This window comes from Embiotoca jacksoni, unplaced genomic scaffold (genome assembly GCF_022577435.1).
Source record: "Embiotoca jacksoni isolate LCO1_2020_lvr unplaced genomic scaffold, fEmbJac1.0.p SCAF_8, whole genome shotgun sequence".
In the NCBI taxonomy this organism is placed as follows: domain Eukaryota; kingdom Metazoa; phylum Chordata; class Actinopteri; family Embiotocidae; genus Embiotoca; species Embiotoca jacksoni.
The window spans coordinates 13,287,300-13,301,732 of NW_027185436.1; the positions used below are offsets into that span (position 1 = coordinate 13,287,300).

The window sequence follows — 14,433 nt, forward strand, 5'->3', positions numbered from 1 at the left end:
AAGATTTCTCATCCAATCAGCATTCAGAATCTTGAAACGGCGCCCTCCTATTGGCTGAGCATAGAAAAATATAGGCGGGATTTCTGCAGACCAGCGAGACCAACAAACCATCGACGTCGAAGTGTTGGGATTCATCGCGGCCTGGGGGATTGTTTCATGACAGGGAAAAGAAAACGTAACGTTACAAAGTATTTATTCGTTATTGTGTTTAATATTCTACCCGCGCGGAAAAAAAACAACCTTCAAACTCAGCCTGCTGCAAAGTCGCAGACGACTAGTCGATACGGCTAACGTTAGCTGACCGTCTCCACTGTGTGAAGCTAGCTAGCTACCGTTGCCTTTTAAACATCCTGTCGGAGACGCTGATATCCGATAGCTACTCACGTTAGCCCGACATTAAACGTTATTAAACGTTATTAAACGTTGCTGCATACATTTGAAACGTCTATGACGCGTTGTTAACTGGTTTTACACCGAAGCGACCGAGTCGGACCTGCAACTGGATCCTGCTTTCAATACACATACGTTGATGTGTTCACGGCTAACAACGTGCCTGAAGACGGTCTTCGCACCCAGTCATAACATCTTGTTGTCCCCCCCTCCTCCACCCTCCTCCACCCCCCCAGAAAGGGGCCCTCCCACGTGGTACCCTCACCTGCGCGGAGACCTGTAACCGGGCACGGGCGTTCGTTTGTCGGGCGTCCACACCGGCTAACGTTAGGTCATTTCCAAGGTGTCAGTTAGTAGAGTAAAGACGGATGTAGGTTAGAAAACACGATTTTATTTTATTTTTTTAAACGATTGTCTTTCGCTTTTAGGATGAACGCTCGGAACTAGAGGTCGGTTGGTCAGGAAGGAGTCAAACAGAAGACCAGGAAGGAAATAGGAAATAACTACGACAGGCCATGGCCTATTCGAGCTACAGCAACCTCAGCAGGGCTCAGCTTACCTTTGAGTATCTGCACACAAATTCGTAAGTACCAGCTTTCCGGTAATTAATATGTTCTTCTTAACTTCATACCACACATTTAATATAACTATTTAGAAGACTAGACCACCAACTACACATAGATATAGCTCATTATACCAGCTGCTCCATGTACATATTTTTGAAGGCCCAGAGATGGCTGAAGAGGTTACAACAGCTCTATGCCCAGCATTAATGATACCCTTGCACACCATTAATATATCTTACACCAAGGGTTAAACCATCCCAGAATGCCTTTTTAAATAGATGATTAGGTTCAATCCTGATAAAGCAGATAAACGCTGAAATCTTTGAACATGTTATCGGTTTGCATTTGTTACGACTTCACTTTCCCATCAAAAATAGTTTCCAGTCCGCTTGCATCAACCTTTTAATGTCATGTTAAAAGTGCAAGATATTTCTATTCATTTCTGTTTTCTAAACTCTACTCTGCTGGTTTATAATGTATGTGGTATGGGAAATATGTACAGCAGGAGGTTCAACAGCATTCACAGTCATGGTTTTAAAAGGCAGTTTCAACAGAGCAAATAAACCTCAAAATCATCTCTTGATGTATCCCAAATGAACCCTTGAACATTCAGTGGTGCACAAGTCAATGCTTTCAGAAACACAGGTGATGTCTGATTTAGGCTAATCTCCAAATACACTGTTTAGGGATTATGCACAGGTCCAGGAGGTGGGCATTTATCATCAAATTTGACACTTCATCAAGTGGACAATTTACCACTTCGAAAAAAAACAAGTAATTGTTCAATGATGTAATACTCTAAGTGACACTGACGCTGTGGTCAAATGGTCCCTAAATGAGTGAAAGGGTGATGAAGATATGTAATAGAGGCAGGATATTTTTCAATTTATAGTCCACACTGACATCAGTGCAGTGAAACAATAAACTTCACTGAAAATTCAATATGACTGTAAAAAAACCACAAATAGTACAGTTTCCAATTTACTCCAAACTGCATCTTTTTTTTAATTTTTGTTTTTTTTTATTATTATGCTCTGTAAAATAAGTTTTTATATTGGCCAACGCATACACTTGTATATCTGTGATAGGTTGTCAGTGGGGCTCTAGCAAGCTCTACTTCTGATTGGTCAGTAAGTACAAAGATCTGTCTCAGGATGCTGAGGCGTAGCCTCAGAGGGATTAACTACTAGGGAAGCCTGTTAAAGGGCAAAGCACGTACAAAATAGAATGAGTGTTTTACAGTGAGCCAGGTAATGCACAATTTGGTAACAATCCTCTGTTCTGGTTTCATTGACACCTACAGTGGTGTGAAAAAGTGTTTGCCCCCTTCCTGATTTCTTATTTTATTGCTTGTTTGTCACACTTAAATGTTTCAGATCATCAAACAAATTTAAATATTAATCAAAGATAACAACAAGTAAACACAAAATGCAGTTTTTAAATGAAGGTTTTTATTATTAAGGGAGAAAAAAAAAAATCCAAACCCACATGGCCCTGTGTGAAAAAGTGTTTGCCCCCTCCTGTTAAAACATAACTTAACTGTGGTTTATCACACCTGAGTTGGATTTCTCTAGCCACATCCAGGCCTGATTACTGCCACACTTGTTCTCAATCAAGAAATCACTTAAATAGGACCTGTCTGACAAAGTGAAGTAGACCAAAAGATCAAACACTTTTTCACACAGGGCCATGTGGGTTTGGATTTATTTTTTCTCCCTTAATAATAAAAACTTTCATTTAAAAACTGCATTTTGTGTTTACTTGTGTTATCTTTGACTAATATTTACATTTGTTTGATGATCTGAAACATTTAAGTGTGACAAACATGCAAAAAAATAAGAAATCAGGAAGGGGAAAAACACTTTTTCACACCACTGTATATGTCAAAACACTTGAGGACATACAAGTTGCATAACTGAATAACGAACCCCACAGAAATGAACAATGTTGATTTCCGATCTTGTCAAAACATTATCTTTTATACATCCTCTTTTTCTGACCAGCTAGCCCAGTTAATTGTTACTGTTTTTTGTTGATCTGTTTTCAGGACAACCCACGAGTTCTTGTTTGGAGCCTTGGCAGAGCTTGTGGACAATTCAAGGTACCCACAATGATTTGCAACAGATCATGCAATTGTTGACAAATTTTGCAGCCTTGTACACTTGAACTAGCCCGATATCTTTGTTTTAGTAAAGGGAAAGTCTAACAGTTGTTTTACGTTTTCTTTCACAGAGACGCTAATGCCACCCGAATTGACATCTACACAGGTACGCCTCAGAGTATTTTATTTAATGTTTATTTGTGTAGGGACAAGCATGTAGCATAAACAATGCGACACACTACAGCATTTAGAGCCTAAGCTAATTTGCAATTCCCCTCCCTAGATGGGCCTTTAACATAAAGAAACTCAACAACTCATAACACATTCACAAGAGACAAACCAAATCATACACTCAACAATAGGTATATACAATCAAAACACAAAAGTTAACAAGAAATACAGAGCACCATAAAAAGGAGCACCAGATTATTCGTGACTACATGACTTACTCTCCCAGTTTCACAAATGTAAGCATACGTATTGAGTCATTGCTTCTTAACCGTCTTTTGCTTTCCTGTTTTTCTGACAGAAAAAAGGCCAGAGCTGCGGGGTGGATATATGCTCTGTTTTCTGGATGATGGTATTGGAATGGACCCTAGTAAGTGTGATTAAATTACCAGACAAACAACTTAAAGCTACTCTTTAGTTCATATTTGTGTGGGTTTCTTGCAAGATTTTCTGGTGATATATGTATTTTGTGTGTGAAACACCTTTTTGGTATTAGATGAGGCAACCCATGTGATTCAGTTTGGAAAGTCAAGCAAACGGTCTCCAGAGTCCACTCAGATTGGCCAATATGGAAATGGACTGAAATCGTAAGTCCTTCTCCCAGTTCCTGAGTGATTATGATTTTGCACTGGTGTTTCTACAATTTCACATACAATTTAAATGTGTTTGTTCCCACAGAGGCTCTATGCGTATTGGGAAAGACTTCATTTTGTTCACAAAAAAGGACAACGCACTGACCTGCCTTTTCCTATCGAGGACTTTCCATGAAGAGGAGGGACTTGATGAGGTCAGAGTCAGCTGATAGATAGAACTATTGAGCATGTGATGTCATTTTTAATAAAACATACAAAAAAAGGGTTTAAATCATCTTCAATTGGATATGTGCCTAATTCATATATTTTTTTACAGTTAATTGATTTGTACAGTGAATGCACATAAACATGTGATGCAGTGACAATGGCAACATTTCACATTAGACACTTTTGAAAGTATTTTGACGGTCAACAAGTTCACAAACATATAGTGGAATGCAAACTATGTGAATTTGCAAGAAACTTGAGAGATTCAAAATTTGAGTTCACATCTGGCTCTATCCAGAACATGTGGAAAGTGAACTTCTGTGAACATTTGTACCTGAGTTTTTTTTGTTTTGTTTTTTAAATCTCTGCAGGTGATAGTGCCTCTCCCCTCCTGGGATCAGAAGACCAAAGAGCCACTGACTTCTGATCCAGAGAAGTATGCCATAGAGACGGAACTGATCTTCAAATACTCACCTTTTAAAAATGAAAAACAGCTGATGGAGCAGTTCAACAAAATCGAAAGCAGCAGTGGTAAGTAGGGCTGGGAGGTTACAAATGCAACTATTACAATATTTCGATCAAATACCTCTATCGATATTGCGAATCTGCTAAGAACATTACATAATTTCAATATAATGCAGCTTTTCAAACCAGAAAAAGACCGCATATCACAAAATTATGATATCTAAAATGATATGTCGTCTTCTATTGCAATACTGCCATATTATCAATATTGCCCTGCCCTAGTTGTAAGCAAACAAACGTGTCTCCATGGAAAGAGGTTAGTTTTGTGATGTCCATGGATTCAATACATTCCGTGAACTTTAGTGTCGGGGAGTAACGTGGTTAATATTGATTGTTACTTGCTTTTGTGTTGTATTTTATTTAAAGGTACTCTTGTGATCATCTATAATCTGAAGCTGATGGACAACAGAGAACCAGAGCTGGATGTAGAGACAGATCACCAGGATATACTGATGGCTGGGACACCTGCTGAAGGAGTGTGAGTCTTGTCATCACTTTGGGGGATTTGCAAAGGGATTTTATGAAACTATGCGGAGGACCCATATTTTGCACTTTACTGGTGTTTTATTTGCAGTCTTGAAATCCATAAGAAGATATTTTTGTGGTTTTAAGTGCCAAAAACCATCTTGGTATAGTTTAACATCCCATTAATTCATCTCTTCCTTGGGGCTCTGCCAAGAACAGGCAGTTTTCTGTCTGTGGCTATATGGTGCATTTACATCAATGACCCTCTCTTCTGATTGTCTATTTTCTGAAGGAATCCAGCCCAAGCCAGCCACAAGTTTTCTTTAGTCTAATAGCTTTCCATCTCCACGATGGAATGATCGCTCAATGTTTCCTTTTTCCATAAAAGTTTGGACACTTGAGGACAGACATATGACATGATCATAAGTTTGTGATATCACAAATTCACAGAGGTCCATACGACAGAGTTGTTGAATACAGGCTGTGCGCATGTCTCCATTGGCTGAGCAATTTAACACTCACAGTATTTTCAAGCACTTATACCTGCTTTATAATAATAGAGAAACGGAAATCTGAATTTATACAATGTGGGGCTTTGAACAAAGAAACCACTCGCCCATGGTGAAGGGAATTATGATTTCGACATGCATTCTTTTGATGTTGGTTTGCATTGATCATTAATGTTTGAGAATGTTGATGGATGTACCCCTACCCTTTACAGGAAGCCAGAGAGGAGGTCATTCAGAGCATATGCTGCTGTTTTGTACATCGACCCACGCATGAGGATTTTTATCCAGGGACATAAAGTCAGAACTAAGAGACTTTCCTGCTGTCTTTATAAACCAAGGTAATAAATAATAATGCACCATGCAGTGTCTGTAACTTGTTAATTGCAGTTCCAAGACTCTCATTGGTACTCTCCTTTTGTTAAAAGGGTTTATAGATACTCATCAACACGTTTCAAAACTCGCGCTGAGCAAGAAGTGAAAAAAGCAGATCACCTTGCAAAGATCGGTGAGTCAGTGGTGTAATAATTGGATGAATTCTAATTTTTGCTTTAGTTTTAGTTAACTCCACAATGTTGTGTTATTTATTTCAGCGGAGGAGAAGGCCAGAGAGGCGGATAGTAAGCGTGTGGCATTGGAGGCCAAATTAGGAGAGGACCTATCAAAAGATTCACGGGTAAGCAAGCAGGGCTATACTGGTTAAATTGTCAAATTGAAATATATTTGTGTGAATGCAAACAAGGTTTTAGGAACGTCAAGTTTAATTGCATCGTACCATCCAAGAAAAATAGCAATAAGTGCTTTTCATAAGACAGAAAAGGTATTAAGATAATAATAATAAAAAATACATAAAAGAAACACAAGGCAATAAATATGATTCGTAAATGTTTTTTAAAAACAGTAAACTAAAATGTGATTAAAATGAGATGTAATAGAATAAGAAATTAATCAGGAGATCTGCCTCTTTCTTTTGCTCCTTTAGGCAATTCTGAGAAAGGTTCAGGATTCAGCCATGATGCTTCGAAGGGATGCTGAAATGAAAAAAAGGATTCTTGAAGCCAAACAGAAGTACGATAAGCAAAACTGAAAAACATCCACTTTAAAGATGTAGACAGCTGTTGGAATTGTGTTTGTCATACCATCATCTGGTAATTTAAGAAAGTGACCTTTTAAATTAGATTTTTGGATTTTTATTTTCTCACATATAAATGATGTTATATTCATATAAATATGTTAACTGAAGTTTACCGTCTTGTTTGCGTATTAAGAGAACAGTAGATTGAGCTTCAAAAAGAATCCCCAAACGAAGCACTTTAAAGTACTGTCCTTTCAGTCTCCTTTTTTGTTTTTTGTTGTTTTGCAGAGCATTGAAGGAGCCCAAGGAGTTGCATTTTATATTTGGAGTGAACATTGAACAGAGAGACCTGGATGGGATGTTTGTGTACAATTGCTCTCGTCTCATCAAGTTGTATGAGAAGACGGGGCCTCAGCTAGAGGGAGGCATGTGAGTGAAGGACACAGAGACAGAAAAGTGTCATTGAAGGATCAAAAGAAAATGTTTAACAATAATGTGGTCTGTATTTCAGGGCATGTGGCGGTGTGGTCGGAGTAGTGGATGTCCCATATTTAGTTATTGAGCCTACTCACAACAAACAGGACTTTGCGGATGCTAAAGAGTATCGACATTTACTAAAATCCATGGGGGAGCATTTAGCTCAGTACTGGAAGGACACCAACATTGGTAAGTTTTCTTTAAATTCTGGATTTCTGTCATCAACTCTACCTAACAGTTAAAACAGAAAAATGATCAAACCTTACAAACAGGTTAGTGACAGATTGTCTGAGTCACGTCAAGAGATTCAGAACTCTCTCTGATAAACGGGTCAGTCGAGATATAATTCCATATGATGCAGAATTTTATATTTTGAAAAGTGATTTTCGGGGCTGACATTGTAACCAAAATACTGAGATCCTGAACTCGATCAATAACCACAGCAAGCTTAATACAATAATACTTAATGTAATGATTTGGAAAACCCTGATTCTTCAACATATCAAGAGCAGGTTTAACACCTTTTTAATGTGCTGTTCTCTTTAGATCAGCTGATCCTCTTACCATTGTCACGTCCAAGTCCCAATCTCTGTAGAAATCCATTAATAGCTTTGGCAACGTGTTACCATCCAATCTTGAGAGGTGCAACTTCTTTAAATGAAGAAAGGTTGATTAAACAGGTCATTAAACATGTTGTCAGTATCACCAAGGAAAATTGTCTGAACCTGCGTGTGACCCTTTTCCTGGATGCATCACACTGCCCTCCCGATCACTCTTCAGTGTGAACGCCGTTGTTAACGGTCTTCATCGAAGGCATTAGTGGTAGAGTTGTACACATGAATCATGATGGAAGTAGTTCAACCCCTTTTTTTCTTTCACACCTTCACGCTTCATCGCTGGTTGGATAATCTGTTTTGGAAAGTTAGAAAATTTGGACAGTTTCAATCGCTGACAACCACTTTATTTGGAACATACTTAAGCTTTGAGGGGATCTAGGCCCAATTGATAACTGTCCTATTTGATACAGGTGGCATCAGCAAGGCAAGGACCGAGAGAGGGAGAGACAAAAGTAGCGTAATAATTGAGCTAGAGCAGAAGTGTAAGTAAATGTTTTGTGGGCGCTGCAGTGAGGGACAAGTAGGAAAGTGTTCTGTTCCACTTCGGGAATGACCATTTACACCTTTTACTCTATTTAGTTTGTGTCTGATTTTAACAAGCAACTTTTTGCTGAGAGTATTTGTGTTTTGTTATACAGCTCAAAAAGGCATAGTGAAGTTCTGGGATGAGTTTGGCTATCTGTCTGCCAGCTGGTCTGCACCCCCATCATCAGAGTTGAGATACAAGAGACGTCGCGCCATGGAGATCCCACTCACTATTCAGTGTGGTAAGTTACAGACTCGGGCACAAATTCACAGACTTCCTTCATCTGAACAAAGCAACTTGCTGCAACACATGTGATCTCAAACTTACTCTGATCGTGTATTCGGTTTTCAGATAAATGTTTAAAGTGGCGAACGCTGCCGTTCCAGATGGATGCTGTGGACAAACGCTACCCAGACAGTTGGGTGTGTCTCATGAACCCCGACAGCAAACAGGACAGGTGCTAGCACAATGAAATCTTATTGGATGTCTATAATTCAGTTGAACTTTTCTTGTTACACATGTTCCGCATGCTTGTTTTGTCATTTTGTTCACCGAATTGCTGTTTTATATGATGTTGGTGTATTTTGGGTTTTTAGATGTGATGCTCATGAACAGAAACAGAATTTTCCATGTGGTGTTTTGAAGAAAGACAAGGCAACAGCTGAAGACAAACAGAAAGAGCTAGTAGAGAAAATCAAACAGCAGCAGGACAAATTAAACACTTTGCAGGTATCTCTACCATCTTTTGTTGTTTGTCTCTGTTTTGTGTAACAGGAAATAAACATTTTATTTACTCTTAACAGAAAACCACCGCAATCAAATCTGCAGCAGATGTAAAAAAGCTCCCACTGGAAGTGAGCATGAAACCAACAGAGAGCCCCTCTCAGGTACAAACTCCATGTAACTCTTATAGTCTTATATTATTAATAATTCTATTATCATTGGAATAAAAAATATGTTGTTTTGTGAACAGTTCACCTTCCTGACGCCATTTGATTGCACTTTGAAAGAAGTTCAATACAAACAACCTAGTGCCAATTTATTGTTCTTTTCTGATGATTTATCTACAAATTTAGCACATTGTAACTTGCTTTTGATGGAGATTTTTTTTTAATTTATTTATTATCTCACTGAAATGATTGTTTGTTTTGTCTCCTTTTATCATGACACCAATTTAGGCAACTAGGTCTTCTGAAAGGTCCATAGCGCGGCCACGCTCCCCACCTCTCCCAGCTCACCTCAAAAATGCCCTGAGTGCTCCTCCAGCACGTACATCTACTCCACGCTCCTCCCGAACTCCCGCCCCGCCGAGTCCATCGCCAAGAGTTGAACCATCCAGGTCCAGAGCTGCAGCAAAGGCATCTACACCTGCAGCAAAGCCTGTGCCCAAAGCTACAGCCAAAACAACCCCATCCAGCCGCAGCTCTCGGGTAAGTTACTGGTTTGACGCAATGGGTAACGAAATTTAACATGGCTGCATGTGAAAGTTAAATCCCAAAACATTGTGATAATTGTCTCCTTAAATAGGCATCTACCAAAGCGTCATCTGTCAAACCAGCAGCTGCTGGACAGCGCAAGAGAATAATAGAGCAGGAGGACAGTGAGGAAGAGAAAGAAGAAGACGACGAAGAAGAAGAAGAAGAGGAGGAGGAGGAGGAGGAGGAGGAAGAACACAGTGAGGAGGATAGTGAAGAAGAACCTCAGACAAAGAAATCCAAGATGGCCACAGCTGCGAGTAATCGCGGTAAAGTGGTAGAGAAGGTCCCACCTCCCAAACGTGGCAAGATCGACGAGGTAACCTCACAATGTAGTTCACACACGAGTGGATCCTTCTTGGCATCTGGTCAGCAACACTGTAGTGCAGATTTGCGATACTACTGAAAATATATCTGTAGAAAAGTTTGACACAAAAGAAGATGGTGAACATGGTGTACAAAATGAGAGGAGTAACACCACATAGACCCTTGAGGTGTTCTTCTCAATCTTGTGTGTGGTGTAGTGTGCAACAGCATCACAGCACTGTTCAGGTGTTTGCTGCCGTCTTTTTCCTGCTGCTGCTTGCTTTTCCTCCGTCCGTACCACGCCTTTGCGTTGAGAATTTTATTCCAGAAAGCAAACGAGTACAATTGTAAAAATCGAGATGGTTGCTTGTTTGCTGCATCATTATATCTGCATTCATTCCTTTGCTATATATGAAAAAAGCTTACTCGCCTACTTCCCTTATCTTTATTGTTATCCATAAAGACAACGGCAACTAACAGCAACTCAAGTTTCACATTAAAAAGAAATGCTACGCTCTACAAAAACAAGCTGTAACTACTGTTTGCCTGTCAGTGTTTTTACATTAATTTGATCTTTTATATTAATTTATGTGGGAAAATCAGTTAGAGACATTTTTATTCATCTGCCATAATCCTGATAAGTGCCGATTCAATGATATTATTTATGGAGCATAGGTACAATGGCAAACTGTCTTGCAATCTGGGCATTGTATTCGGATTGCATACTCCTGTTCCTTTGGACAAATCATAGCAGGAGACGTACTAAAATGCAGCGAGTCCTCCTTAATTAGCTCACAACACTATTTTAGTGGATGTGAAGACAGTTTTGTGTTCAAATAGTGAAGAAAACAAGGAACTATGGGTATTCCTGGGTGGCTAAGTGGGTTACTGAACCTCCAATCAGAGCCCCTCTGCTGTTGACCTTGCAGGTTAAAACACGCTCTCAACCTGAGAAGAAAGGGGTTCCTAAACCCGCACGGCAGCCACCAACCACACCAACCTCTGTCCCTAAAGAAAAGGTTAGCTTCGCTGGGTCCCTCTCTCCATGACCTGTGAACAGAGCTGGGCTACATCTACTCTCAACTTCTAACAATCATGACCACTTATCTTTCAGCTCCTATGGGTGTATTGTCAGATTAACGCTTTCATCATTCTCCTAACATAGTGACAGTTCTCTTCCACTGAGCATGCTCACTCTTTCCCAGCGACCGAGATCATTTTGGGACTTTTCATTAAAAGGGTTGCAGATGATTTCTCACTAAAACATCTCTGTCTAGTCAATGAAACCGTTCTCTTACTTGTGGTGACACATTATTTTTATTATTATTATTATTTTTATTTTTTTTTTGCAGGCACCAGAGAAATCTCCACAGCAGGAACCAGAGAACGACACTAAAAACACTCAGAAAGGTGAGGTGATGGACTGCTCTACACTGACGTGTACCACACAGGACGGGAGAGAGTGGATTTTTATACTTGTACTTATACTAAGTTTTTTTAGTTTTTCCCCCTGCAGATAAGGGTCTGCTGGTTGAAGTGCGCGTCAATAAGGAATGGTACACCGGCAAAGTCATTGCTGTGGAGACGAATAAACAGAGCGTTCGCTGGAAAGTTAAGTTTGACTACGTACCTCGATCCACCCCTAAAGACCGATGGTAAGATACAGTGTCGGGGAAGGCTGCATTCTGAACATGCTTTGTTGACATGCCGTGTGGTTAACATGCTACGTGCGTCTTTGTAAAGGGTTTTTAAGGGGAGCGATGAAGTCCGGCTGATGCGGCCACCATCTCCAAACTCTCAGACACCCGACACCCAACAGGACGCGGAGAAGGGGCCAGCAGCCATGGAGCCAGACACTACTCAACCAGGGACCAGTCGAGAGGTGACCGACAGCCTGGTCACCATGTTGAGGTGAGCTGGTTACAATGAATTACTGCTTTGATCACAGACCTTCCCGGGCACACGGTTTCAGAATCTGTCTGTATTGAAATGTTACAGCGCTGTGTTCACTGTCCTGTTCATGTTTCAAGGACAATGCTGCGTTACTTCTTCCCTCCCGCGTTCCGGATTCCAAAGGACGATGTTAACACCATGACAGTCGAGGAGTTGGTGGCTTTTCCTTTGGTGAGATGGATAATGGATGATTTAATAGATTGATCCTTTGTCTAGAGAAGAACCCAAGTGTAAAAAAAAAAAATGCTATTTTAAATTTAAATCAATAAAATTATTAGATAATGGAGAGGATCCAGCACCACCACAGATTGAAATTATAGTTGAACATATTTGCATCTTACTGCTATGTCTTGTTCCCCAGAGTATTGAGTGTTTGTATCATTGTGTTTTTCACCCTCCATTTAGAAAGAGTATTTCCAGCAGTATGAATCGGGTCTCCAGTCGCTGTGTAATTCGTACCAGAGCAGAGCCGATGCCAAGGCCAAAGCTGTTGAAGAGAAAAGCAACAGCACTGAGGTGAAACTGAAGGAGGCAGACGAGAAACTACAGAAACTACGAACAAATATTGTAGCACTTCTGCAGAAAGTACAAGAGGTAAGACTACTTACTAGTTATCTGCACATTATTAATGAAACTAAATCTCTCCAGAAAATGACCAAATATGCTGCACCAGGTTATAATGGATGATAAACACACTCTGGCATGAAATCATGTTCTTTTTTTATACACTTTCAGGACATTGACATAAACACAGATGATGAACTTGATGCCTACATAGAAGACCTCCTTACCAAGGGTGATTAAAGAAGACACAAAAAAAAATATAAAAGAGAAGAGGACATGGACATTAATAGGCAGTTTTCAATCTAGCCATTACTTGCTGACAATTGCCTGAGGACCCATTCTCAAGTGCAGTTGGCTGTTAATATTTGGGGATGTTTTCTTTGTCGATCCCTCCACTTGTTAAATCAGATTGTCATAAGTTTGATTGTTTTATTTTTGAATTGTTGCGTATCCTCTTGGGTTTTGGTTTTCTTTTTAGTCCTTTTTATATACCTTCCCTTATACATGTTAATCTATGTTTAAGACACCCTATCCTTATTGAGTTTTGGAATAATTTGTGTAGGTTTACTACGATGTATGCTCCCTTTTATATAGTCATGTAATGGTTTGATAAACTACATTTGTTCCTTCTTTTGGTTCATTGTTAGGTGAGTATTGACCACACCAAATGACTCGAGGACTGACCTGTGCTCTGTACGAAAACCTGTACTTAAACAGTAACTTTTATTTTTGTACACTAAAAACACTTCAGTGTTCCCATTATCTTCCTCCAACCTGGACAGCAAACCAGGTAAATATTTTACTGTTGGCTGATGTGCTACATCCACAAACAAGAACTTCTTACTGGGTTTTATCAGTATGAATATCCCCTAAAATCTCTTCTGCATTTAAGCTATGACTGTTCTGTGTTTATTTTTGGAAGAAAAAAAAAAATCGCAGTTGAATGCAAAACTGCGTTCATAGTTATTCAGTGCCTGTGTCCTTGTTTTGAACAGATTTTTAACATGTAATGGAGATGTTTTATTAAACAGTGCATGCTTTCAGTCTTGTTGTTCTGATTAGAACAAAGGATTCTGTATTTTTGACAAATATTTACTTAGTACAATAAAACAGGTTCAGCAACATATGTCTGTATGTGGTAAATAACAACATATTGGTTATGGGGACTTTACATTTACTTGTACATTTTGTGTAAAGTATAAAGTTAAAAGGCAAGCCATTAAAAATGTTAGTTTCATAAACATATTGTTCTTGCAGTGGTTTAGTTTTCACAGCTTCTGTGATCACTTGAGATTTCTGTCACCATCCCTGTAAAATAAAGGTGAATGATTTTGGTTGTGGTGCTGAAAGCATTGAAAAATTGAAATTGTTGAATTCAGCAATGTGACTTTTATGGCAACCCGTGATGGTGTATTCTGTGGATTGCCTGTTATTAACTCTATTGAAGTTTTTAGCTCAGGCACAGGACTGATCCTGAGTGCCTTAGCACACAAACAGCTGGCAGCAACTATGAGGAAGTCACCGCATTCAAAGGTATTCAAAATGGCAGATTTAACTCATTCCCTAATTTTAGCCATTTGGAAATAGTTTGCAACCCAGGTTTCCAAATTTCACCATTAATGGTAGAAAAATTCACAAATGACAATGAATGCATGACATCGTTTCTGAGTAACTTTGCTTTAAGAATTTAACAGTAGAAGTAAAAAGTATAATTTTGAGGCATTTGTACTTTACTTGATTATTTTCATTGGATACCACTTTATATTTCCACTCCACTAAATTTCAGCTGGAAAGATTGCATTTTCTATTCCACTACATTTGTTTGAGTGCTTTTATTATTTTGTGTGGTCAGGGTCACA

General features: G+C 39.3%; 1 protein-coding gene across 6 annotated transcripts; it reads left to right on the forward strand.

The window, feature by feature from the left end:
• The first annotated feature begins 92 nt into the window (after positions 1 to 92).
• Positions 93 to 13,815, forward strand: morc2 (MORC family CW-type zinc finger 2). 6 transcript variants are annotated; one of them, XM_069138347.1, is made up of 28 exons: positions 93 to 175; positions 819 to 973; positions 3,004 to 3,057; positions 3,189 to 3,223; positions 3,587 to 3,655; positions 3,782 to 3,872; positions 3,964 to 4,072; positions 4,457 to 4,616; positions 4,977 to 5,088; positions 5,797 to 5,922; positions 6,010 to 6,089; positions 6,175 to 6,257; positions 6,564 to 6,649; positions 6,945 to 7,085; positions 7,168 to 7,322; positions 8,389 to 8,517; positions 8,628 to 8,733; positions 8,873 to 9,005; positions 9,080 to 9,163; positions 9,455 to 9,706; positions 9,804 to 10,070; positions 10,987 to 11,076; positions 11,410 to 11,467; positions 11,559 to 11,712; positions 11,801 to 11,968; positions 12,088 to 12,181; positions 12,416 to 12,604; positions 12,746 to 13,815. In XM_069138347.1, the coding sequence occupies exons 2-28, from the start codon at positions 906 to 908 to the stop codon at positions 12,812 to 12,814; spliced, it is 3,162 nt and encodes a 1,053-aa protein (XP_068994448.1). In that variant the 5' UTR covers positions 93 to 175; positions 819 to 905; the 3' UTR covers positions 12,815 to 13,815. The 6 variants fall into 6 exon arrangements, with proteins under 6 accessions (XP_068994448.1, XP_068994451.1, XP_068994452.1 ...); XM_069138350.1 differs by having other exon boundaries at positions 11,574 to 11,712; XM_069138348.1 differs by having other exon boundaries at positions 109 to 188.
• The last annotated feature ends 618 nt before the right edge of the window (positions 13,816 to 14,433 follow it).

Excerpts from the sequence above, each read along its gene's own strand:
- morc2 (XM_069138347.1), top strand. The coding sequence starts at position 906 with ATGGCCTATTCGAGCTACAGCAACCTCAGCAGGGCTCAGCTTACCTTT. Across the intron at positions 3,224-3,586 it reads CCGAATTGACATCTACACAG|AAAAAAGGCCAGAGCTGCGG; the intron begins GTACGCCTCAGA and ends TTTTTCTGACAG. Across the intron at positions 10,071-10,986 it reads AACGTGGCAAGATCGACGAG|GTTAAAACACGCTCTCAACC; the intron begins GTAACCTCACAA and ends TTGACCTTGCAG.